This window comes from Taeniopygia guttata, chromosome 33 (genome assembly GCF_048771995.1).
Source record: "Taeniopygia guttata chromosome 33, bTaeGut7.mat, whole genome shotgun sequence".
Classification (NCBI taxonomy): domain Eukaryota; kingdom Metazoa; phylum Chordata; class Aves; order Passeriformes; family Estrildidae; genus Taeniopygia; species Taeniopygia guttata.
Window position 1 is genome coordinate 586,757 of NC_133058.1, and position 22,422 is coordinate 609,178.

Here is a 22,422-nt window from a genome sequence, read left to right on the forward strand (position 1 = left end):
GACCCCATTTTTAGGACCCCATTTTTGTGACCCCATTTTCTGGGACCCCATTTTTACGACCCCATTTTCTGGGACCCATTTTCTGGGACCCCATTTTTAAGGACCCCATTTTTAGGGACCCCATTTCTGGGACCCCATTTTTGGGACCCCATTTTCTGGGACCCCATTTTTTGAGACCCCATTTTCTGGGACCCCATTTTTTGAGACCCCATTTTTGGGACCCCATTTTTTGGGACCCCATTTTTCCAGGACCCCCTCCTTCCAACACCCCCGTTCCCTCACTCACCTCTCCCGTTCAGCCCCGGCCGCCTCTCCCCGTGCCCCCCACACCCCCCATGCCCCCCGTGCCCCCCGTGCCCCCCACGCCCCCTGCGCCCCCCACACCCCCCTGTGCCTGCAGCAGCAGCCTCCGTCCCGCCTCGTAGTCGTCCTGGTCGACGCTGACGAGCAGCCGCACGTCCTCGCGGCCCACGGCGCGCCGCAGCCCCTCGGTCAGGAAGACGCCCTTGAGCGCCTCGAGCAGCGCCCCGCTCAGGTAATCGCCCCAGAACGCCTCCAGGTAGGACAGCTCCGAGAACTTGATGTCGCACAGGATGGAGCCGAGGTCCCGCGCCTTCAGCACGCCGCTGGCCTGGCCGAACACGTCCAGCGCCCGCCCGGGGCCCCGCGGCCGGCTGGAGGCGACGCCGCGGCGCAGCGCGCGATCGTGCTCGCAGTACTCGGCACGGACACGGAGCCGGATGTCTGTGAGCAGGAAAAACCAGTATAAAACAGTATGGAACCAGTTAGAACCAGTATGGAACCAGTATAGCCCACTATAGCCCACTATAACCCAGTATAACCCAGTATAACCCAGCCTGCTCGTGCTCGCAGTACTCGGCACGCACACGGAGCCGGATGTCTGGGGGGGGAAACCAGTAAAAACCAGTTAGAACCAGTATAAAACAGTATAAAACCAGTTAGAACCAGTATGGAACCAGTATAACCCAGTATAGCCCAGTATAACCCAGTATAACCCAGCGCGCGCTCGTGCTCGCAGTACTCGGCACGCACACGCAGGCGGATGTCTGTGACCGGGAAAAACCAGTGAGAACCAGTAAAAACCAGTTAGAAACAGTATGGAACCAGTATAACCCAGTATAACCCAGTATGGATCACTGTAACCCAGTATAACCCAGCGCGATCGTGCTCGCAGTACTCGGCACGGACGCGCAGGCGGATGTCTGTGACCAGGAAAAAACAGTTAGCACCAGTAAAAACCAGTTAGAAACAGTATGGAACCAGTTAGAACCAGTATGGAACCAGTATAACCCAGTATGGATCACTATAACCCAGTATAACCCAGCGCGCTCGTGCTCGCAGTACTAGGCACGGACACGGAGCCGGATGTCTGTGACCGGGAAAAACCAGTTAGAACCAGTATAAAACCAGTTAGAAACAGTTAGAACCAGTATGGAACCAGTACAGAACCAGTATAACCCAGTATAACCCAGTATAGACCAGTATAACCCAGCGCGCTCGTGCTCGCAGTACTCGGCGCGGACACGCAGCCGGATGTCTGCGACCAGAAAGAACCAGTCAGAACCAGTATAAAACCAGTTAGAACCAGTATAGAACCAGTTAGAACCAGTATAGAACCAGTATAACCCAGTATAACCCAGTATAACACAGTATAACCCAGTATAGCCCATTATAACCCACTATAACCCAGTATAACCCAGTAAGGGCACGCTCGTGCTCGCAGTACTCAGCACAGAGACAGATGGGGGAAAACCAGTAAGAACCCAGTATAAACCAGTATAAACCAGTATAAACCAGTCAGGACATTGAAAACCAGCACTGATGAGCACACACCAGTAAGGACCAGTACTCCCAGTGCAGACCAGTAACTTCATACTGGTTTCATGGCACTGCCACTCCCAGTGCTCCCAGTTTAAACCAGTAACCCGTACTGGTTCCACGGCACCGCCATTCCCAGTGCTCCCAGTTTAAACCAGTAACCCGTACTGGTCCCATGGCACCGCCATTCCCAGTGCTCCCAGTTTAAACCAGTAACCCGTACTGGTTCCATGGCACTGCCATTCCCAGTGCTCCCAGTTTAAACCAGTAACCCGTACTGGTTCCACGGCACCGCCATTCCCAGTTTGCCCAGTTTGCCCAGTGACTCACTGCCCCACAAGCTCTGGAATCTCTGCACTCCCAGTTCTCCCAGTTCTCCCAGTTTGCCCAGCTCCAGCACTGGACTGAGTGTCCCAGTTCCCCACATGGAACTCCCAGTGCCATACTGGTCCTGTCCCAGTTTGTCCCAGTTTGTCCCTCCCAGTCCTGTACTGGTTCTGTCCCAGTTTGTCCCTCCCAGTCTGTCCCAGTCCATCCCAGTTTGTCCCAGTTTGTCCCAGTCTGCCCCAGTTTGTCCCAGTTTGCCCCAGTTTGTCCCAGTTTGTCCCAGTGTGTCCCAGTGTGTCCCAGTGTGTCCCAGTCTGTCCCAGTTTGCACCAGTCTGTCCCAGTTTGTCCCAGTCTGTCCCAGTCTGTCCCAGTCTGTCCCAGTTTGTCCCAGTCTGTCCCAGTTTGTCCCAGTCTGTCCCAGTCTGTCCCAGTTTGTCCCAGTCTGCCCCAGTTTGTCCCAGTGTGTCCCAGTTCACCCCAGTTTGTCCCAGTCTGTCCCAGTTTGTCCCAGTCCGTCCCAGTGTGTCCCAGTCTGTCCCAGTCTGTCCCAGTTTGTCCCAGTCTGCCCCAGTTTGTCCCAGTGTGTCCCAGTCCATCCCAGTTTGTCCCAGTCTGTCCCAGTTTGTCCCAGTTTGTCCCAGTCTGTCCCAGTCTGTCCCAGTCTGTCCCAGTCCATCCCAGTTTGTCCCAGTCCGTCCCAGTGTGTCCCAGTCTGTCCCAGTCTGTCCCAGTTTGTCCCAGTCTGTCCCAGTCTGTCCCAGTCTGTCCCAGTTTGTCCCAGTCTGCCCCAGTTTGTCCCAGTGTGTCCCAGTTCACCCCAGTTTGTCCCAGTCTGTCCCAGCCTGTCCCAGTCCATCCCAGTCTGTCCCAGTCTGTCCCAGTCTGTCCCAGTTTGTCCCAGTCTGCCCCAGTTTGTCCCAGTGTGTCCCAGTGTGTCCCAGTCTGTCCCAGTCTGCCCCAGTTTATCCCAGTCTGTCCCAGTCTGTCCCAGTCTGTCCCAGTCTGTCCCAGTCTGTCCCAGTTTGTCCCAGTCTGTCCCAGTCTGTCCCAGTCTGTCCCAGTGTGACCCAGTCTGTCCCAGTCTGTCCCAGTCTGCCCCAGTTTGTCCCAGTCTGTCCCAGTCTGTCCCAGTCTGCCCCAGTTTGTCCCAGTCTGTCCCAGTTTGTCCCAGTCTGTCCCAGTTTGTCCCAGTCTGTCCCAGTCTGTCCCAGTCTGTCCCAGTCTGTCCCAGTTTGTCCCAGTCTGTCCCAGTTTGTCCCAATCCGTCCCAGTCTGTCCCAGTCTGTCCCAGTTTGTCCCAGTCTGTCCCAGTCTGTCCCAGTCTGTCCCAGTCTGTCCCAGTCTGTCCCAGTTTGTCCCAGTGTGTCCCAGTCCGTCCCAGTTTGTCCCAGTTTGTCCCAGCTCACCGCAGGTGACCTTGGCCGGGGGCTCGGGGGGGTCCTGGGGGGGGTCCTGGGGGGGGTCCTGGGGGGGGTCTCGGGGTCGCCGTGTCCGTCGGGAATTTCGGGAATTTCGGGAATTTCGGGAATTTCGGGAATTTCGGGAATTTCGGGCGCTGCGCTTCCGCTTCCCGGAGCTGGAGCCGGAGCTGGAGCCTGCGGGACACCAGAGTGACCAGAGTGACCACCAGAGTGACCAATGGGGGACACCAGAGTGACCACCAGAGTGACCAGAGTGACCACCAGAGTGACCAATGGGGGACACCAGAGTGACCAGAGTGACCAGCACAGTGACCACCAGAGTGACCGATGGGGGACACCAGAGTGACCAATAGAGTAACCAGTGAGTGACCACCAGTGACCCCCTCGGTGACCCACGGAGTGACCCATGGCCCCCAGTGTGACCCCCAATGACCCTCAGCCCCCCAAAATGACCCCAAAGTGTCCCCCAGCCCCCCCAAAGTGCCCCCCAGCCCCCCCAAAATGACCCAAAATGACCCCAAAGTGTCCCCCAGGTACCCCCCAGGTGCCCCCAAAGTGCCCCCAAAGTGTCCTCCAGCACCCCAAAGTGCCCCCAGGTGCCCCCAAAGTGCCCCCAGGTGCCCCCAAAGTGTCCTCCAGCACCCCAAAGTGTCCCCAGGTACCCCCAAAGTGACCCCAAATGCCCCCAAAGTGACCCCAAAGTGACCCAAAGTGTCCCCCAGCCTGCCCAAAGTGACCCCAAATGCCCCCAAAGTGCCCCCCAGCCCCCCAGGTGCCCCCCAGGTGCCCCCAAAGTGCCCCCAGGTGCCCCCCAGGTGCCCCCAAAGTGCCCCAGGTGCCCCCTAAGTGACCCCAGCCCCCCCAAAGTGTCCCCCAGGTGCCCCCAAAGTGTCCCCAGCCCCCCAAAGTGCCCCCAAAGTGACCCCAAATGCCCCCCAAAGTGCCCCCAGGTGCCCCCCAGGTGCCCCCAAAGTGCCCCCAAAGTGCCCCCAGGTGCCTCACCTGTCTCCCAGCGCTCGGGGCGGGGCTGGGGGGGGCTCGGGCAGGTGCCCCCCACGGCGGGGACGCAGGGGACGCGCTCAGGGGACACTGCGGGGACAGGGACACTGTCAGGGGGGACACTGGGGACACTGGGGGGACACTGGGGGGACAGGGGACACTGTCAGGGGGGACACTGGGGGGACACTGGGGACACTGCGGGGACAGGGACACTGTCAGGGGGGACACTGGGGACACTGCGGGGACAGGGACACTGTCGGGGGGGACACTGGGGACACTGGGGGGACACTGGGGGGACAGGGGACACTGTCAGGGGGGACACTGGGGGGACACTGGGGACACTGCGGGGACAGGGACACTGTCAGGGGGGACACTGGGGACACTGGGGACACTGGGGGGACACTGGGGGGACAGGGGACACTGTCGGGGGGACTGGGGGAACTGGGGGATACTGGGGGGACACTGGGGGGACACTGGGGACACTGGGGGGGGACAGGGGGGACACTGGGAGGACACTGGAGGGACAGGGGGGACACTGTCAGGGGGGACACTGGGGGGACACTGGGGATACTGGGGGGACACTGGGGGGACAGGGGACACTGTCAGGGGGGACACTGGGGGGACACTGGGGGGACACTGGGGGGACAGGGGACACTGGGGGGACACTGGGGGGACAGGGGACACTGGGGGGACACTGGGGGGGACACTGGGGGGACAGGGGACACTGTCACTGGGGGGACAGGGGACACTGGGGGGTACTGGGGACACTGGGGGGGACACTGGGGGGACACTGCGGGGACAGGGGACACTGTCAGGGGGGACTGGGGGAACTGGGGGGTACTGGGGGGACACAGAGGGGACACAGAGGGACACAGGGGGACACAGAGGGGACACAGAGGGACACAGAGGGGACACAGGGGGACACAGAGGGGACACAGAAGGACACAGGGGGACACAGAGGGGACACAGAGGGACACAGGGGGGTGTGGCAGACACAGGGAGGTGACAGCCACCCGTGCCACTCACCTGGCCGCGGCCTCTTGAGCGTGACACACCTGAGCAGGTCGTGGCGCGCCAGCAGCCGCAGCAGCTGCCGCAGCTGGCCCAGGTCGCCCTCGTGGCACAGCCCGCGCCGCTCCAGCTCCAGCAGCAGCTCCAGCCCGTCCCGGGGGTCCCCGCGCCCCCGGGGCCGCCGGGGGGTCACCGCAGTGTCCCCGTCCTTGTCACCCTTGTCGCGGTCGGCGTCGCCCAGCGCCTCGTCCAGCAGGAAGGACAGCACGGCCACGTCGCTGGGGGTCAGCTGGGCGGCCAGCACCTCGAAGAGGCGGTGCAGGGACAGCATGCCGTAGAACTCCAGGCACTCCTCCTCCTCCCAGCCCGCCCAGCGCCGCCACATGCGGCCCGGGACCGCCCCGGGGTGGCCCTGCGGGTGGCCGTGGTGGCCTTCGGTGCCTCCTCCCGCGCCCTGCGGGGAGTGCAGCTGGGACAGAGCGCGCAGGGACTCCACGGTGAGGGGACTGAGGGGACACGGGGCGGTGGCAGCTGGACAGGGGCGACAGTCGGCTGGGGACACCTGGAAAAGGGGTGACACTCAGTTGGTGGCACCTGGAAAAGGGTGACAGTCAGCTGGTGGCACCTGGGGGAGAAGGGGGTGTGACACTGAGCTGGTGGCACCTGGGGGAGAAGGGGGTGTGACACTGAGCTGGTGGCACCTGGAGAAGCGAGTGACAGCGAGATGGTGGCACCTGGCAAAGGGGGAGGTCTGAGGGGACATGAAAAGTGAAAGGGGTTGGCAGAGCCCACTCAGAACCCCTCAGGATCCCCTCAGGGCTGTTTGTCCTCACAAACCCCTCAGAGCCCTCCCAGATCCCCTCAGAACCATGTCAGTGGAGATTTCCCTTCACAAATCCCCTCAGAACCTCTCAGGACCTCCTCAGGACCATCCTAGATCCCCTCTGAGCCCCCTCGGTGGAGATTTCCCCTCACAAACCCCCTCAGAACCCCTCAGGATCCCCCCAGAACCCCCTCAGGGCTGTTTCCCCTCACAAACCCCTCAGAGCCCTCCCAGATCCCCTCAGAGCTCCCTCGGTAGAGATTTCCCCTCACAGACCCCCTCAGAACCTCTCAGGACCTCCTCAGGACCCCTCAGAGTCCTCCCAGATCCCCTCAGAATCACCTCGGTGGAGATTTCCCCTCACAAACCCCCTCAAAACCCCTCAGGATCTCCTCAGAACCCCCTCAGGGCTGTTTCCCCTCACAAATCCCTTCAGAACCTCTCTCAGAGCCCCCTCAGGGCTGTTTCCCCCTCACAAATCCCTTCAGAACCTCTCTCAGGGCCCCCTCAAGGTGAATTTTCCCTCCCAGATCCCCTCACGAGCCCCCTCGGTAGAGGTTTCCCCTCACAAACCCCCTCAGAACCCTTCTCAGAACCCCCTCAGGACTGTTTCCCCCTCACAAATCCCTTCAGAACCCCTCTCAGAGCCCCCTCAAGTTGAATTTTCCCTCCTAGATCCCCTCAGAGCCCCCTCGGTGGAGGTTTCCCCTCACAAACCCCTTCAAAACCCCTCAGGATCTCCTCAGAACCCCCTCAGGGCTGTTTCCCCTCACAAATCCCTTCAGAACCTCTCTCGGAGCCCCCTCAAGGTGAATTTTCCCTCCTAGATCCCCTCAGAGCCCCCTCGGTGGAGGTTTCCCCCCACAAACCCCCTCAGATCCTCTCGGGATCTCCCAGATCCCCCTCGGTGGAGGTTTCCCCTCACAAACTCCTCAGAACCCCTCCCAAAGTCCTCTCAGGGCTGGTTCCCTTCACAGATCCCCTCAGGGACTCCCTCAAGGCTGGTTCCCCTCACAAATCCCCTCACAACCCTCCTAGACCCCCTCAGAACCCCCTTGGTTGAGGTTTCCCCTCACAAACCCCCTCTCAGAGCTCCCTCAGAGCTCTTTCCCCTCACAAACCCCCCCAAAACCTCTCTGGATCTCCTCAAGGATCCCCTCAGAGCTGTTCACCCTCACAAACACCCTCAGAACCCCTCTCAGAGCTCCCTGAGGGCTGTTTCCCCTCACAAACTCCTCAGAACCCTCCTGGATCCCCTCAGAACTCCCTCAGGGTGGGTCTCCCCTCACAGACCCCCTCAGAACCCCTCTCAGAGCTGTTTCCCCTCACAAACTCCTCAGAAGACTTCTAGACCCCCTCAGAGCCCCCTTGGTGGAGGTTTCCCCTCACAAACTCCCCCAAAACCCCTCTGGATCTCCTCAAGGATCCCCTCAAAGCTGTTTGCCCTGACAAACCCCCCAGAACTCCTCTCAGAGCCCCCTCAGAGCTGTTTCCCCTCACAAATCCCCTCAGAATCCTCCTAGACTCCCTCAAGGACCCCCTCAGGGCTGTTTCCCCTCACAAATCCCCCCAGAACCCCTTCAGGACGGGGTTTCCCCTCACAAATCCCCTCAGAACCCCTCACAGACCCTCTCAGAGCCCCCTCCTCACCCTCAGCACCGCCTTTCCCCTCACAACTCCCCTCACCCCGGGGGTCCCCCCACTCCGAAGCACCCCCCGAGGGTCTCGGAACCCCTTTTCCCCTCACCGCCTCCGCCGCCCGGATCCTTCTGGCACCTTCGACGGCTCCGCGCATGCGCCGCCCCCCCCCCCCCACGGGCGGCCCCGCCCCTCCCGCGTGCGGCCCCGCCCCCTCCAGGCCCGGCCCCGCCCCCTCCACACGCGGCCGCCGCGCGCCCGCCCACGTGACCCACGTGCGTGGGCGGGGCTTTAAGCGTGGCCACGCCCAGCGCTTCTCCAGGCCACGCCCACTCCGGGACAGAGGGCTGGGGGGGGCCCGAGGGGTTTAATTGGGGAGGGGTCCAAAGGGTTAATTGGGGTCTCTGTGATTAATTGGGGGGTCCAAGGGGTTAATTGGCGTCCGTGTGATTAACTGGGGAGAGGTCCCAGGAGTTAATTGGGGTCTGTGTGATTAATTAGGCTCTCTGTGTTAATTGGGGAGGGGTCCCAGGGGTTAATTGGGGTCTGTGTGTGATTAATTGGGGAGAGGTCCCAGCGGTTAATTGGGGTCTGTGTGTGATTAATTGGGGGGTCCAAGGGGTTAACTGGGGAGAGGTCCCAGGGGTTAATTGGGGTCCGTGTGATTAATTGGGGGGTCCAAGGGGTTAATTGGGGTCTCTGTGATTAATTGGGGGGTCCAAGGGGTTAATTGGGGTCTGTGTGATTAATTGGGGGGTCCCAGGGGTTAATTGGGGTCTGTGTGATTAATTGGGCTCTCTGTGTTAATTGGGGAGGGGTCCCAGGGGTTACCTGGGGTCTGTGTGGCTAATTTGGCTCTCTGTTAATTGGGGAGGGGTCCCAGGGGTTAAATGGGGTCTGTGTGATTAATTTGGCTCTCTGTGTTAATTGGGGAGGGGTCCCAGGGGTTAATTCGGGTCTGTGTGTGATTAATTGGGGGTCTCAGGGGTTAATTGGGGTCTTTGTGTTAATTGGGGAGGGGTCCCAGGGGTTACCTGGGATCTGTGTGATTAATTGGGCTCTCTGTGTTAATTGGGGAGGGGTCCCAGGGGTTAACTGGGGTCTGTGTGTGATTAATTGGGGGGTCCAAGGGGTTAACTGGGGAGAGGTCCCAGGGGTTAATTGGGCTCTCTGTGTTAATTGGGGAGGGGTCCCAGGGGTTAACTGGGGTCTGTGTGATTAATTTGGCTCTCTGTTAATTGGGGAGGGGTCCCAGGGGTTAATTGGGGTCTGTGTGATTAATTTGGCTCTCTGTTAATTGGGGAGGGGTCCCAGGGGTTAATTGGGGTCTGTGTGATTAATTTGGCTCTCTGTGTCACTTGGGGAGGGGTCCCAGGCCTTTATTGGGGTCCCTCTATAAATTAGGAGCCTCTGTCCTAATTAGGGAGCTCCATGTTAATTACTCGGGGGGGGGTCTCCGTTAATTGGGGGTCCCTGTGCCCTGGGGGGGGTCCCGGGGCTCTCGGGGGGTCCCTGAGCCCTGGGGGGGGTCCCCGTGCCCTGGGGGGGTCCCGGGGGGCTCTGGGGGTCCCTGAGCCCCTCCCGGGGGTCCCAGAGTCGATTGGGGGGGGAGGGGGAGGGAAAACAGCGCCTGGCCCCGCCCCCAGGGCTAAGCCCCGCCCCAAGCCCCGCCCCGCCCTGGCCACGCCCCCGCGTGCGGCCGCACGTGCCCGGCCGCGTGTGGAGACACGTGAGGGAGCCCTGGCCACGCCCACCCCGCCCCGCGCATGCGCAGAGCAAAGAAAAGGCGCGACCCAACCCAAGCCACGCCCCCCGAGGTGTGCTGCGCTCGCTGATTGGTCAGAGCGAGAATTGGGAATTTTCCCCCTAAAAAGCGGCTCAAAACAGCCCAAAAATCAACCCTGGGACTGGCAAATCAATACACGACCCCCAATACCCCCCTGGGACCACCAAAACCACCCTGGGACCCCCAAAATCCCCCCTCGCTAATAACTGATAGTAGGGGCCCGCACGGGGCGGGGTAGGAGGAGCCAAAAACGCCAAAAACGGGCAAAAAAAACCCCAAAATTGGGGGAGGAGCCCGGGGGGTCTTGGGGGGTCTCGGGGCCGGGTGGGGATGGCGGAAGCGGCCGCAAAAGCGCGCGAGAGGCCTTATGGGTCAAACCCGGGAATAAACCTCGCCGCTGATTGGCCGTCGCCTAGCAACGCCCGCCGGAACGCCGGCAGCTGATTGGCTGTCGCCTAGCAACACGCCGCCCGAAAGGGAAGCCGGAAATTGAGCCTTGCTTTACAACGCGCGCGCTGATTGGCTGTCGCCTGGCAACGTTCCCGCGAGGGGCGACGGGATCGCGCGTTGCCAGGCAACGGCGGCGCTACACCGGAAGTGCGGCCTAAGCGCAGGGATGAAGCCTGAGACCCCCTCAAAAACGTCCCGGGACACCCCAAAAACGTCCCGGGACAGCCCCCGGTGGGATTCTGTGGCTCCTGGGAAGCAGCGAACTGTGAAATCTTTATTGGTTATTTCAGCCGGTTTTATACATTCTCCGAGTGACCACCCCCCGCCCTCCCCCCCTGCTATTTACAGGTGTCAATAAGGCTTCAGAGAGACCCCTCCCCCCATCCCCCACCCCCTACCCCTCCCCCACCGCGCCCTGAACCCCCCCCAAATCGGGCTCAGCCCCTCCCCCACCTCACTTTACAAAATTGGGGGGGAGGGGCGGCCCTGAGCAATGGGGGGGGAAGGGGGGCCAGGGTCACGTAAGGTTTGGGGGTGTCCCCCCCTCCCCACCCCCCCGGACAGTACAATACAGGCACTTGGAGACCCCCAAACCCCTCCCCCCACATCCCCTCCCCCACCCCTCCCCTCCCCCCCCCAGGGTGGGTCGGGGCTCCCCTCCCCCACCCCTCCCCCGCCCACCCCGAATTTTTGGTTACATAAAGCCGTTTGTACAAGGGGGGACCCCCCAAAACAATAAAAAAACAACAAAAACGGGGACCCCCCCCAAAAAAAATTTAAAAAAAAAAAAGGGGGGCAGACCCCCCCCGGGGGTGGGGGAGGGGCTGTGCCGGCGGCCCCTCCCCCCCGCTTTGCATTTTTGGGGACAAAAAATCCGCATTTGTGCTTCGGAGCTTTTGGGGGGGGGGTCCTGCCCAAATTTGGGGGGTTTCACCCGTTTTTAGGGGATTTCACCCGTTTTTTGGGGATTTCACCCGTTTTTAGGGGATTTCACCCATTTTTTGGGGAGTTCCCAGAAGATTTGGGGATTTCCCGCCCGTTTTGGGGGTTTCACCCGTTTTGGGGGGGGTTCAACCCAAATTTTGGGGTTTCCCGCCCCTTTTTGGGGAGGCTTCACCCGTTTTCGGGGGGTTCCGAAAAACTTTGGGGGGTTTCACCCGTTTTTGGGAGAGTTCAACCCAAATCTGGGAGTTCCCGCCCATTTTTTTGGGTCCAATCCCAATTTTGGGGGGGTCCACACATTTTTGGGGGTTATTCCCATTTTTGAGGGGGTCGAACCCAAATTTTGGGGGATTTCACCCATTTTGGGGGGGAGTTTCACCCCGTTTTGAATGATTCCAACCCAAAATTTGGGCGTTTCCGCCCATTTCTTGGGAGTTCCGCCCATTTTGGGGAGTTTCACCCGTTTTTGGGTGTTTAACCCATTTTGGGGGGGGTTCCAACCCAAAATTTGGTGCATTCCCCCAAAATTTGGGGGTTCCCGTCCATTTTTGGGGAGTTTCATCCTTTTTTTGTCATTCCAACCCAAAATTTGGACGTTCCCGCCCGTTTTTGGGGGAGTTTCACCGTTTTTGGTCAGTTTCACCCGTTTTTTTGGGGATCCAACCCAAATTTTGGGGGTCCCGCCCGTTTTTTGGGGGATCCCCAACAGGTCTGGGGGGGTTTCACCCATTTTTGGGACCCTCCAACCCAAAATTTCTGCCCCTCCCCCATTTTTTGGACCGTCCCCTCCCCCCTCCAGCGCCGCCCCTCCCCCCAATTTTTGGGGTCCCCCCCAATTGCGGGGGGTGGGGGAGGGGTTTCACCCGTTTCTGTTTTTGGGGGGGGGTTTGGGGGGGGGTTCCCCTCCCCCTCTCCCCTCCCCCCTCACCAAGGCAGCCCAAAGTTCATTGGGGGAGGGGCTTCCCGCGCCGCCCCTCCCCCATCCCTGCATCGAGCCCCTCCCCCACATCCCGGGGTGGGGGGGGGGGGCGCACCCCAATTTTTGGGGGGGGGTGGGAGGGGCGGGTTTGGGCGCCCCTCCCCCACATTCCCCTCCCCCTTAAGGCCAGCGGGGGGTGGGGGGAGGGGCGGCCCCTCCCCCCTCGCCCCTCCCCCCTCAGGGCTCCAGCGAGAGCTGCGCCGTGGCGCGCTGCAGCTCCCCTCCCCCCCCCGCCCCCAGGTTTTGGGGGTCCGCCCCTCCCCCACCCCCCCGCGCGGGGGGAGGGGCCGCGGGGCCGGTGCCCGCCCCTCCCCCCGCCCCTCCCCCCTCCCGCCAGCGCCGCTTGAAGCGCAGTTTGGGCGGGACGCGGGGGGGGGAGGGCGGCGGGGGGGGAGGGGCGAACACCTCGTCCTCCTCCCCCTCCCCCTCCTCATCTTCCTCCTCCTCCTCCTCCTCCTCCTCCTCGCTCAGCGCCGCCACCTCCAGCGCCTCCTCCTCCTCCTCCTCGGGCTCCACCTTGATGTGGGGGAGGGGCTCGGCCGCCGCCCCTCCCCCCCCGCCCGCTGATGATGATGATGATGATGATGATGATGATGAAGGCGGTGGGGGAGGGGCGGGGGGGTTCCGCTGCCGCCGGCCGGGCGGGGGGGGCTGCAGCTTGAAGGGGAAGGGGGGGGTGGGGTTGGGGGTGGGGGAGGGGCTCGGGGGGGAGGTGGGGGAGGGGCGCAGCAGCAGCGCGGGGGGGGGGCAGGGCAGGAAGGCGCGCGGGCTCAGGTGGTAGCTGAGGACGCTCCGCGCCTGCGCCGCCAGCGCGCGCTGCAGGTCCTCGGCCGAGAAGGAGAAGTGCGACCCCCCCCCCGCCCCTCCCCCACCCCCACCCCCTCCCCCTCCCCCGCCCCCCCCCAGCCCCCCCAGCAGCGGGCTCAGCGTGGGGGAGGGGGCGTAGCCCAGCTGGGGGGGGCTGAGGGGCAGCGCGGGGGACAGGGGGGGGGGCAGCAGCCCCGCCCCTCCCCCCCGCCCGGCCCTCCCCCACCCCCCCCCAGCGGGGAGGGGGAGGGGGGGAAGGGGCTGAGGGGGGGCTCGTGGGGGGAGGGGTAGAGGCGGAAGAGCCCCTCGGGGGTCAGGCGGGGGGGGTGGGGGTGGTGGGGGAGGGGCCGGAACCCCCCCGCCCCTCCCCCGCCGCCCCCTCCCCCCGCGGAGGTGAGGGGTGGGGGAGGGGGCAGCGCGGGGTGGGGGAGGGGCGGCTCCTCGGGCTCCTCGGAGCCGTCGCTGAGGGAGCCCAGGCGGCGGTGGGGGGAGGGGAAGGGGGGAGGGGGAGGGGCCAGCAGGGGGGGGCCGCCCCCGCCGGGGGGGGGAGGGGGCGGGGAGGGGCCGGGCAGGGGGGGGAAGCGGAAGTGGGACCCCCCCGTGGGCAGGGGGGGGGCGCTCTGCGGCAGCGGGGGCCCTGTGGGGGAGGGGAGAGAGAAAAGGGGGAGGGGGTTAGGGGGGCACCCGGATGGCACCTGGGCACACCCAGAGCACACCTGGGCACACCTGGGCACACCCAGGAACACACCTGGGCACACCCAGATCACACCTGGGCACACCTGGGCACACCCAGAGCGCACCTGGGCACACCTGGGCACACCCACCCCACCCAAATCACACCTGGGCACACCCAGAAACACACCTGGGCACACCTGGACCACGCCCTGGGCAGAGCTGGGCACGGCCACCCCATCCTGACACCACCTGGGCACGCCCAGACTATGCCCACCCCACCCAAATCACACCTGGGCACACCCCCAGCACACCTGGGCACAGCTGGGCACACCCAGAGCACACCTGGGAATGCCCAGACACACCCAAACCACACCTGGGCACACCCAGATGTGCCCTGACCCACCTGGGCACACCCCACCCAGGTGTCCTTGTGGGTGTCCCAGGTGTCCCCAGGTGTCCCATGTCCCACCTGCCAGCCCCAGGTCGATGAAGGGGCAGTTCACCAGCCCAGGTAACCCAGCCCAGGTGTCCCCCAGGTGTCCCCAATGTCCCCAGGTGTCCCCAGGTGTCCCCATGTCCCACCTGCCAGCCCCAGGTCGATGAAGGGGCAGTTGTAGCCCAGCCCAGGTGTCCCCGTGTCCCAGCCCAGGTGTGTCCCCAATGTCCCCAGGTGTCCCCAGGTGTCCCCAGGTGTGTCCCCAGGTGTCCCAGGTGTCCCCAGGTATCCCCAGGTGTCCCCAATGTCCCCAGGTGTGTCCCCATGTCCCACCTGCCAGCCCCAGGTCGATGAAGGGGCAGTTCACCAGCCCAGCCCAGGTGCCCCAGGTGTCCCCAATGTCCCCAATGTCCCCATGTCCCACCTGCCAGCCCCAGGTCGATGAAGGGGCAGTTCACCAGCCCAGGTAACCCAGCCCAGGTGTCCCCCAGGTGTCCCCAATGTCCCCAGGTGTCCCCAGGTGTCCCCATGTCCCACCTGCCAGCCCCAGGTCGATGAAGGGGCAGTTGTAGCCCAGCCCAGGTGTCCCCGTGTCCCAGCCCAGGTGTGTCCCCAATGTCCCCAGGTGTCCCCAGGTGTCCCCAGGTGTGTCCCCAGGTGTCCGCTCAGGTGTCCCCATGTCCCAGCCCAGGTGTCCCATGTCCCACCTGCCAGCCCCAGGTCGATGAAGGGGCAGTTCACCAGCCCAGCCCAGGTGTCCCTGTGGGTGTCCCCAGGTGTCTCAGGTGTCCCCAGGTGTCCCCAGGTGTCCCAGGTGTCCCCAGGTGCCCCAGGTGTCCCAGGTGTCCCAGGTGTCCCAGGTGTCCCCAGGTGTCCCCAATGTCCCCAGGTGTCCCCAGGTGTCCCCAGGTGTCCCAGTCCCACCTGCCAGCCCCAGGTCGATGAAGGGGCAGTTCACCAGCCCAGGTGTCCCCAATGTCCCCGTGTCCCATGTCCCCATGTCCCCAGGTGTCCCCAGGTGTCCCCAGGTGTGTCCCCAGTCCCACCTGCCAGCCCCAGGTCGATGAAGGGGCAGTTCACCAGCCCAGGTGTCCCAGCCCAGGTGTCCCCATGCCCCATGTCCCCATGTCCCCAGGTGTCCCCATTGCCCAGGTGTCCCCAGGTGTGTCCCAGTCCCACCTGCCAGCCCCAGGTCGATGAAGGGGCAGTTCACCAGCCCAGCCCAGGTGTCCCCAGGTGTCCCCAGGTGTGTCCCCAGGTGTGTCCCCGTGCCCACCTGCCAGCCCCAGGTCGATGAAGGGGCAGTTCACCAGCACCAGTTTGTTGAAGTTGAATTTGTAGGTGAATCTTTTCCCTTTGGTTTTGTGCAGAATCCGCTTGTTGTAGTAATACCTGGGGGGGGAGGGGCGTGGGCGGGGCCTCGGCAGGCCACGCCCACCGGGCGGCAATGGACACGCCCACCGGAACCCCAAATTCCACCCGGGAACCCCAAATTCCACCTGGGAACCCCAAATTCTACCTGGGAATCCCAAAATCCACACAGGGAATCCCAAATTCCACCCAGGGAACCCCAAATTCCACCCGGGAACCCCAAAATGCACCCGGGAACCCCAAATTCTACCTGGGAACCCCAAAATGCACCAAAAGAACCCCAAATTCCACCCAGGGAACCCCAAATTCCACCCGGGAACCCCAAAATCCACCCAGGGAACCCCAAATTCTACCTGGGAACCCCAAATTCCACCTGGGAACCCCAAATTCCACCCAGGAAACCCCAAATTCCACCCAGGGAACCCCAAAATCCACCCGGGGAACCCCAAAATTCACCCAGGGAACCCCAAATTCTACCTGGGAACCCCAAATTCCACCCAGGGAACCTCAAAATGCACCTGGGAACCCCAAAATGCAACCAGGGAATCCCAAATTCCACCCAGGGAATCCCAAATTCCACCCGGGAACCCCAAAATGCACCCGGGAACCCCAAATTCTACCTGGGAACCCCAAAATGCACCAAAAGAACCCCAAATTCCACCCAGGGAACCCCAAATTCCACCCGGGAACCCCAAAATCCACCCAGGGAACCCCAAATTCTACCTGGGAACCCCAAATTCCACCTGGGAACCCCAAATTCCACCCAGGAAACCCCAAAATCCACCCGGGGAACCCCAAAATCCACCTGGGGACCCCAAAATGCACCTGGGAACCCCAAATTCCACCCGGGAACCCCAAAATGCAACCACGGAACCCCAAAATGCACCCAGGGAACCTCAAATTCTACCTGGGAACCCCAAAATGCACCAAAAGAATCCCAAATTCCACCCGGGAACCCCAAAATGTACCAAGGGAACCCCAAATTCCACCTGGGAAACCCAAATTGCACCCAGGAGCCCTAAATTCTACCCGGGAACCCCAAAATGGACCCAGGGAACCCCAAATTCCACCCAGGGAATCCCAAAATGCACCCAGGGAACCCCAAAATGCACCCGGGGAATCCCAAATTCCACCCAGGGAACCCCAAATTCCACCCGGGAACCCCAAAATTCCATGGGGGAAAAAAGGAAAAAACCCTCAAAATTCCTGGGAAAAAAGGGGGGAAAAAAAAAACCAAAAAATCCTGAATTTCCAAGGGGGAAAAAGGGGAAAAAACCCCAACGTTCATGGGAATAAAAGGGGAAAAAACCTGCAAAATTCATAGGAGAAAAAACTCAACATTCATGGGGAAAAAAATCCAAAATTCATGGGAAAAAATTCCAAAATTCATGGGAAAAAAAATCCCCAAAGTTCATGGGGAAAAAGGCAAAAAACTCCAAAAATTCTGAATTTTCAAGGAGAAAAAAGGGGAAAAAATGGGAAAAATTCCCAAATCCCAAATTTTCACAGATAAAGCCAAATTTGCTGTACCTGAGGGCGCGGCTGAGCTTGTCGTAGAGCCGGGCCTCAAACCCCAAATTGTGATGGGAAAATCCCCCAAATCCCGAATTTCCATGGAGAAAAAAAGGGGAAAACCCAAATTTCATGGAGAAAAGGGGAAAAGAAAGGGGAAAAACCCCAACATTCATGGGGAAAAAAACTCAACATTCATGGGAAAAAAATCCAATATTAATGGGAAAAAACACCCAAAATTAATGGGAAAAAAGGCCAAAAACCCCAAAAATTATTAATTTTCATGGGAAAAAAAGGGGAAAAAATGGGAAAAATTCCCATAATCCTGAATTTTCCCAGCCAAATGCGTACCTGAGGGCGCGGCTGAGCTTGTCATAGTTCATGTGGCACTTGCGCACCCCCCAGAGCTGCGCCCCAACCCCAAATTGGGATGGGAAATGCCCCAAAATCCCAAATTGGGATGGGAAAAGCCCCAAATTGGGATGGGAAAAGCCCCAAAATCCCAAATTGGGATGGGAAATGCCCCAAAATCCCAAATTTCCAAGTGGAAAAATAGGGAAAAACCCAAAATCATGGGAGGAAAAAGGGGAAAAGAAAGGGGAAAAACCCCAACATTCATGAGGGGACAAAATGGCGGGAAAAAATGGCGGGAAAAAATGGGGGAAAAAAACCTTAAAACTCATGGGAAAAAAACCCAAAATTCATGGGAAACAAGGGGAAAAAACCCAGAATTCATGGGAAAGTCCCCAAAATTCCTGGGGAAAAAAGGGAAAAAAGGAAAAAAAGGGGAAAAAATGGGAAAATAGTGAAACCTGGACTGGGCCGTACCTGAGGGCGCGGCTGAGCTTGTCGTAGTTCATGTGGGGCACTCGCGCACCCCCCAGAGCCGCGCCCCAACCCCAAATTGGGATGGGAAAAGCCCCAAAATCCCAAATTGGGATGGGAAAAGCCCCAAATTGGGATGGGAAAAGCCCCAAAATCCCAAATTGGGATGGGAAAATCCCCCAGATCCCGGATTTCCAAGTGGAAAAATAGGGAAAAACCCAAAATTCGTGGGAGAAAAAGGGGAAAAGAAAGGGGAAAAAACCCAACATTCATGAGGGGAAAAAATGGCGGGAAAAAATGGCGGGAAAAAACGGCGGGGAAAAATGGGGGGAAAAAATGGGGGAAAAAAACCTTAAAACTCATGGGAAAAAAACCCAAAATTCATGGGAGGAAAAAGGGGAAAAGAAAGGGGAAAACCCCAACATTCATGGGGGAAAAAACTCAACATTCATGGGAAAGAAATCCAATATTAATGGGAAGAAACACCCAAAATTCATGGGGAAAAAGGCCAAAAACCCCAAAAATTCCGAATTTTCACGGGGAAAAAATGGGAAAAATTCCCAAAAATCCCAAATTTTGGGAATAAATGCGTACCTGAGGGCGCGGCTGAGCTTGTCGTAGTTCATGTGGGGCTTGCACTTGCGCACCCCCCAGAGCCGCGCCCCAACCCCAAATTGGGATGGGAAAATGCCCCAAAATCCCAAATTGGGATGGGAAATGCCCCAAATCCCGAATTTCCAAGTGGAAAAATAGGGAAAAACCCAAAATTCGTGGGAGAAAAAGGGGAAAAGAAAGGGGAAAAAACCCAACATTCATGAGGGGAAAAAATGGCGGGAAAAAATGGCGGGAAAAAACGGCGGGGAAAAATGGGGGGAAAAAATGGGGGAAAAAAACCTTAAAACTCATGGGAAAAAAACCCAAAATTCATGGGAGGAAAAAGGGGAAAAGAAAGGGGAAAACCCCAACATTCATGGGGGAAAAAACTCAACATTCATGGGAAAAAAATCCAATATTAATGGGAAAAACCACCCAAAATTAATGGGGAAAAAGGCCAAAAACCCCAAAAATTCTGAATTTTCAAGGGGGAAAAAAGGGGAAAAATGCCCCAAATCCCGGATTTTGGGCCCAGCCGTACCTGAGGGCGCGGCTGAGCTTGTCGTAGTTCATGTGGGGCTTGCACTTGCGCACCCCCCAGAGCCGCGCCACCTCGTCGGGGTCCTTGATGACGAACTCGCCGTAGTCGCCCTGCCAGGCGATGACCTCGCGGTAGCGCTCCTGCCGCAGCAGCTCCAGGATGAAGTGCCACAGCTGGATCTGCCGCGAGCCGGGGCTCGACTCCGCCTTGTACGCCCACTCGGGGAACGCGAAGCCTGAACGGGACAGGGGATGGCATCGGTGTGACATCATCGGTGTGACATCATCAGTGTCACCGCTGTGTGACATTGTCAGAGTGACATCATCACTGTCCCCTCCTGTGCCCACTCGGGGAACGCGAAACCTACAGGGGACATCATCGGTGTCATTGTCGTGTGACGTCATGGGTGTGACGTCATCAGTGTGATGTCATTGGTGTGACATCATCAGTGTCACCACTGTGTGACATCATCAGTGTGACATCATCACTGTGACATGTCCCTTCCTGCGCCCACTCGGGGAACGCGAAACCTAAAGGGGAACGGGGACAGTGTGATGTCATTGGTGTGATGTAATCAGTGTGATGTCATCAGTGTCACCACTGTATGACATCATCAGTGTGACATCATTGGTGTGACATTGTCACTGTCCCTCCTGCGCCCACTCGGGGATCGCGAAACCTACAGGGGATGGGGACGGTGTCACCACTGTGTGACATCATTGGTGTGACATTGGCACTATGATATCATCGGTGTCTCTGCCATGTGACATCATGGGTGTGACATCATCGGTGTGACATCATCAGTGTCACTGCAGTGTGACACTGGCACTGTGACATTGTCACTGTCCCCTCCTGTGCCCACTCGGGCAACACGAAACCTACAGGGGGTGGGGGACAGCATCGGTGTGATGTCATCAGTGTGATGTCATTGGTGTGACATCATCGGTGTCACTGCTGTGTGACATCATCAGTGTGACATCGCCCATGTCATATCAGCACTGTGACATCATCACTGTCCCTTCCTGCGCCCACTTGGGGAACGCAAAACCTGCGGGGAATGGTGTGACATAATCCGTGTGACGTCATCGGTGTGACATCATTGGTGTGACGTCATGTGTGTCACTGCAATGTGACATCGACACAGTGACACCGACAGAGTGACGTCATCGCTGCCACAGGCGTGACCTCATCAGCGCGATGTCGTCCGTGACATCATCAGTGACGTCACCGGCGATGTCATCACAGCACCCCAAAATCAGAATCCCAAAGTCAGGACCCCAAAAAGTCACCCCAAAGTCAGGACCCCAAAAAGGGACACCAAGTTCAGGACGCCAAAATCATCACCTCAGGTTTGTCACCCCGAAATCGAGACCCCAAATTCAGGATCCCAAATTCAGGACCCCAAAATCATCATCCCCAAAAAGTCACCCCAAATTCAGAACCAAATAATCGAGACCCTAAATTCAGACCCCAAAAAGTCACCCCAAAATCGAGACCCTAAAATCGAGACCCCCAGATTCAGACCCCAAAAATTGCCCCCAAAATTAAGTTCCCAAAATTAAGGACCCCAAATTCAGGACCCCAAAATTCAGGACCCCCCAAAAGTCGCCCCCTGCCCCCCCTTCCCCTCCCCCCCTTGGTGGCCCCGGGGTGGGGGAGGGGCCGGAGACACTCCGGGGTCTGTTCTGGGTGGGGGGAGGGGCGGTGACGTCACCGGCCTCAATGGGGGCTCTGTTCCCGCAACGGGGGGGGGACCCCAAAAACAGCCCCAAATCCCAAAAACGGCCCCCAAAACGGGCTGGGACCCCAAAAACTGCCCCAAAACCCAAAAACGGCCCCAAAACCCAAAAACGGCCCCAAAACCCAAAAACGGCCCCAAAACCCAAAAATTGCCCCAAAACCGGGTTGGGACCCCAAAAACGGCCCCAGAACCCAAAAACTGCACTGGGACCCCAGAAAGGGCCCCAAAACTGGGACTGGGACCCCAAACTGGGACTGGGACCCCAAACTGGGAGCAAGACCCCAAAAATGGGAGTAGGACACTAAAAACCGCCCCAAAAACGGGATTGGGACCCCAAAACCGAACTCGAGACTCCCAAAATCGGTCAGAGACCCCCGGGATGGCCCCAAAATTGGGCCGAGACCCCAAAAACGGGACCGGGACCCCCAAAACTCCTCAGTGACCCCCAAAGCCCCCCCAAAACCCGCGGAGGCACCAAAACCGCCCCGAGACACCAAAACCGCCCCCGGGACCCCAAATCCGCCCCCAGAACCCCAAAATCGACCCCGGGACCCCAAAACCGCCCCCGAGACCCCAAAACCGCCCCCAGAACCCCAAAATCGCCCCCGGGACCCCAAATCCGCCCCCGGGACCCCAAAACCGCCCCGGGACCCCAAACTCGCGGCCCGCTCCAACTTTTGGGCTCCGCCCCAAATTTTGGGGCCCCTCCCCCACCCCCCCTCGCTCCGCCCCTCCCCCCCTTTGCCCCCCAAATTTGGGGGTCCCCGCCCCCCCCCCGCCAGGGGGCGCTCCCGGCGCGCGGGAGGGGCGTGGCCATGGAAATGAGAAGGCGGGTCTATGGAAATGAGGGGGCGTGGCTTGAGCTACGGGAGGGGGGAGGGGACAAGTTTGAACCGGCCCGGGCGGGTCCTGAAGGGGGAGGGGACGATGAGGGGGGGAGGGGGGCATCCCAATCTTAATGAGGCTCCTCTAATTAACCCCCCCGCGCTAATTAACGCCAGAACGCCCCAAAATTCCGCCCCCAGACCCCGCGCGGGGAGGGGGGAGGGGCCGGCCCTGCCCCCTCCCCCTCCTCCAAAACACACAACGTGGCAGCGCCCCTCCCCCACCCGCACCCCCCACCCCACCCACGCGTGGGGGAGGGGAGGAGCCCCCCCCGACCCCCCCACGGACCCCCCCCCGCGTGGGAATCGGGCGGGGGAGGGGTCGCGGTTTGGGGGGAGGGGGAGGGGGAGGGGAGCGCAACAGGTCCCGAAACTCCGTGGGAAAAGGGGGGGGAGGGGCGGGGAGGGGGCGGCCGGACCCCCCCAAAATCGGAGGGGGGGGAGGGGAGGGTCACGCGCGTGGGGCGCCACGTGGGGGAGGGGCAGAGGAGGGGGAGGGGGGGGAAAGTTTGCGGCGCGGATCGGGGAAGGGGGGAGGGGGTGGGGGAGGGCAAAGTTCCTCCCCTCCCGCGTGGGGGGGGGAAGGGGAGCCCCCCCCCAAAAAAAAGTTTCCCCTCCCCCTCCCCCCGCTCCAAAACCCCGCGGGGGTTCGTTTGGGGGGGGGGGGGCGCAGTTCTCACCCGCGTCCGCCGGAGTCTTCATGGCTGCGCTGCCGCCGCCGTCGCGATCTCCCCCCCCCTTCCCCCGACCCCCCCTCCCCCCACGGCCTCCTCCGCCCCTCCCCCACCCCGCCCCCCGCCCCGCCCCCCGCCCCCAAAG

At 60.5% G+C, this 22,422-nt stretch overlaps 3 protein-coding genes across 4 annotated transcripts in view; 1 reads left to right on the top strand and 2 right to left on the bottom strand.

Moving 5' to 3' along the window:
- Nucleotides 1-22,422, top strand: part of RPS19 (ribosomal protein S19) — a 110,226-nt gene that overhangs the window by 60,304 nt on the left and 27,500 nt on the right. The window lies entirely within an intron of this gene.
- On the bottom strand, nt 296-8,251 carry DEDD2 (death effector domain containing 2). The gene is made up of 6 exons (XM_072920698.1): nt 8,170-8,251; nt 6,301-6,333; nt 5,615-6,161; nt 4,592-4,678; nt 3,575-3,763; nt 296-744 (listed from the first exon to the last, which is right to left on the bottom strand). The coding sequence occupies exons 1-6, from the start codon at nt 8,215-8,217 to the stop codon at nt 296-298; spliced, it is 1,353 nt and encodes a 450-aa protein (XP_072776799.1). The 5' UTR covers nt 8,218-8,251.
- On the bottom strand, nt 10,551-22,391 carry ERF (ETS2 repressor factor). Of its 2 annotated transcripts, XM_072920768.1 has the most exons (5): nt 22,284-22,391; nt 18,979-19,213; nt 15,412-15,527; nt 13,268-13,661; nt 10,551-13,235 (listed from the first exon to the last, which is right to left on the bottom strand). In XM_072920768.1, exons 1-5 carry the CDS (start codon nt 22,303-22,305, stop codon nt 12,395-12,397), a joined length of 1,608 nt encoding a protein of 535 aa, XP_072776869.1. In that variant the 5' UTR covers nt 22,306-22,391; the 3' UTR covers nt 10,551-12,394. The 2 variants fall into 2 exon arrangements, with proteins under 2 accessions (XP_072776869.1, XP_072776868.1); XM_072920767.1 differs by lacking the exons at nt 18,979-19,213; nt 22,284-22,391 and adding an exon at nt 18,438-18,674 and having other exon boundaries at nt 10,551-13,661.

Excerpts from the sequence above, each read along its gene's own strand:
- DEDD2 (XM_072920698.1), bottom strand. The coding sequence starts at position 8,217 with ATGCGCGGAGCCGTCGAAGGTGCCAGAAGGATCCGGGCGGCGGAGGCG. Across the intron at positions 6,334-8,169 it reads GGATCCGGGCGGCGGAGGCG|GTGCCACCATCTCGCTGTCA; the intron begins GTGAGGGGAAAA and ends CCCCTTTGCCAG. Across the intron at positions 3,764-4,591 it reads CCCCGAGCGCTGGGAGACAG|GCTCCAGCTCCGGCTCCAGC; the intron begins GTGAGGCACCTG and ends GGTGTCCCGCAG.
- ERF (XM_072920768.1), bottom strand. The coding sequence starts at position 22,305 with ATGAAGACTCCGGCGGACGCGG. Across the intron at positions 19,214-22,283 it reads GAAGACTCCGGCGGACGCGG|GCTTCGCGTTCCCCGAGTGG; the intron begins GTGAGAACTGCG and ends TGTCCCGTTCAG. Across the intron at positions 13,236-13,267 it reads AGCCCCTTCCCCCCCTCCCC|GCGGGGGGGAGGGGCGGGGC; the intron begins CTCCCCGCTGGG and ends GGGGAGGGCCGG.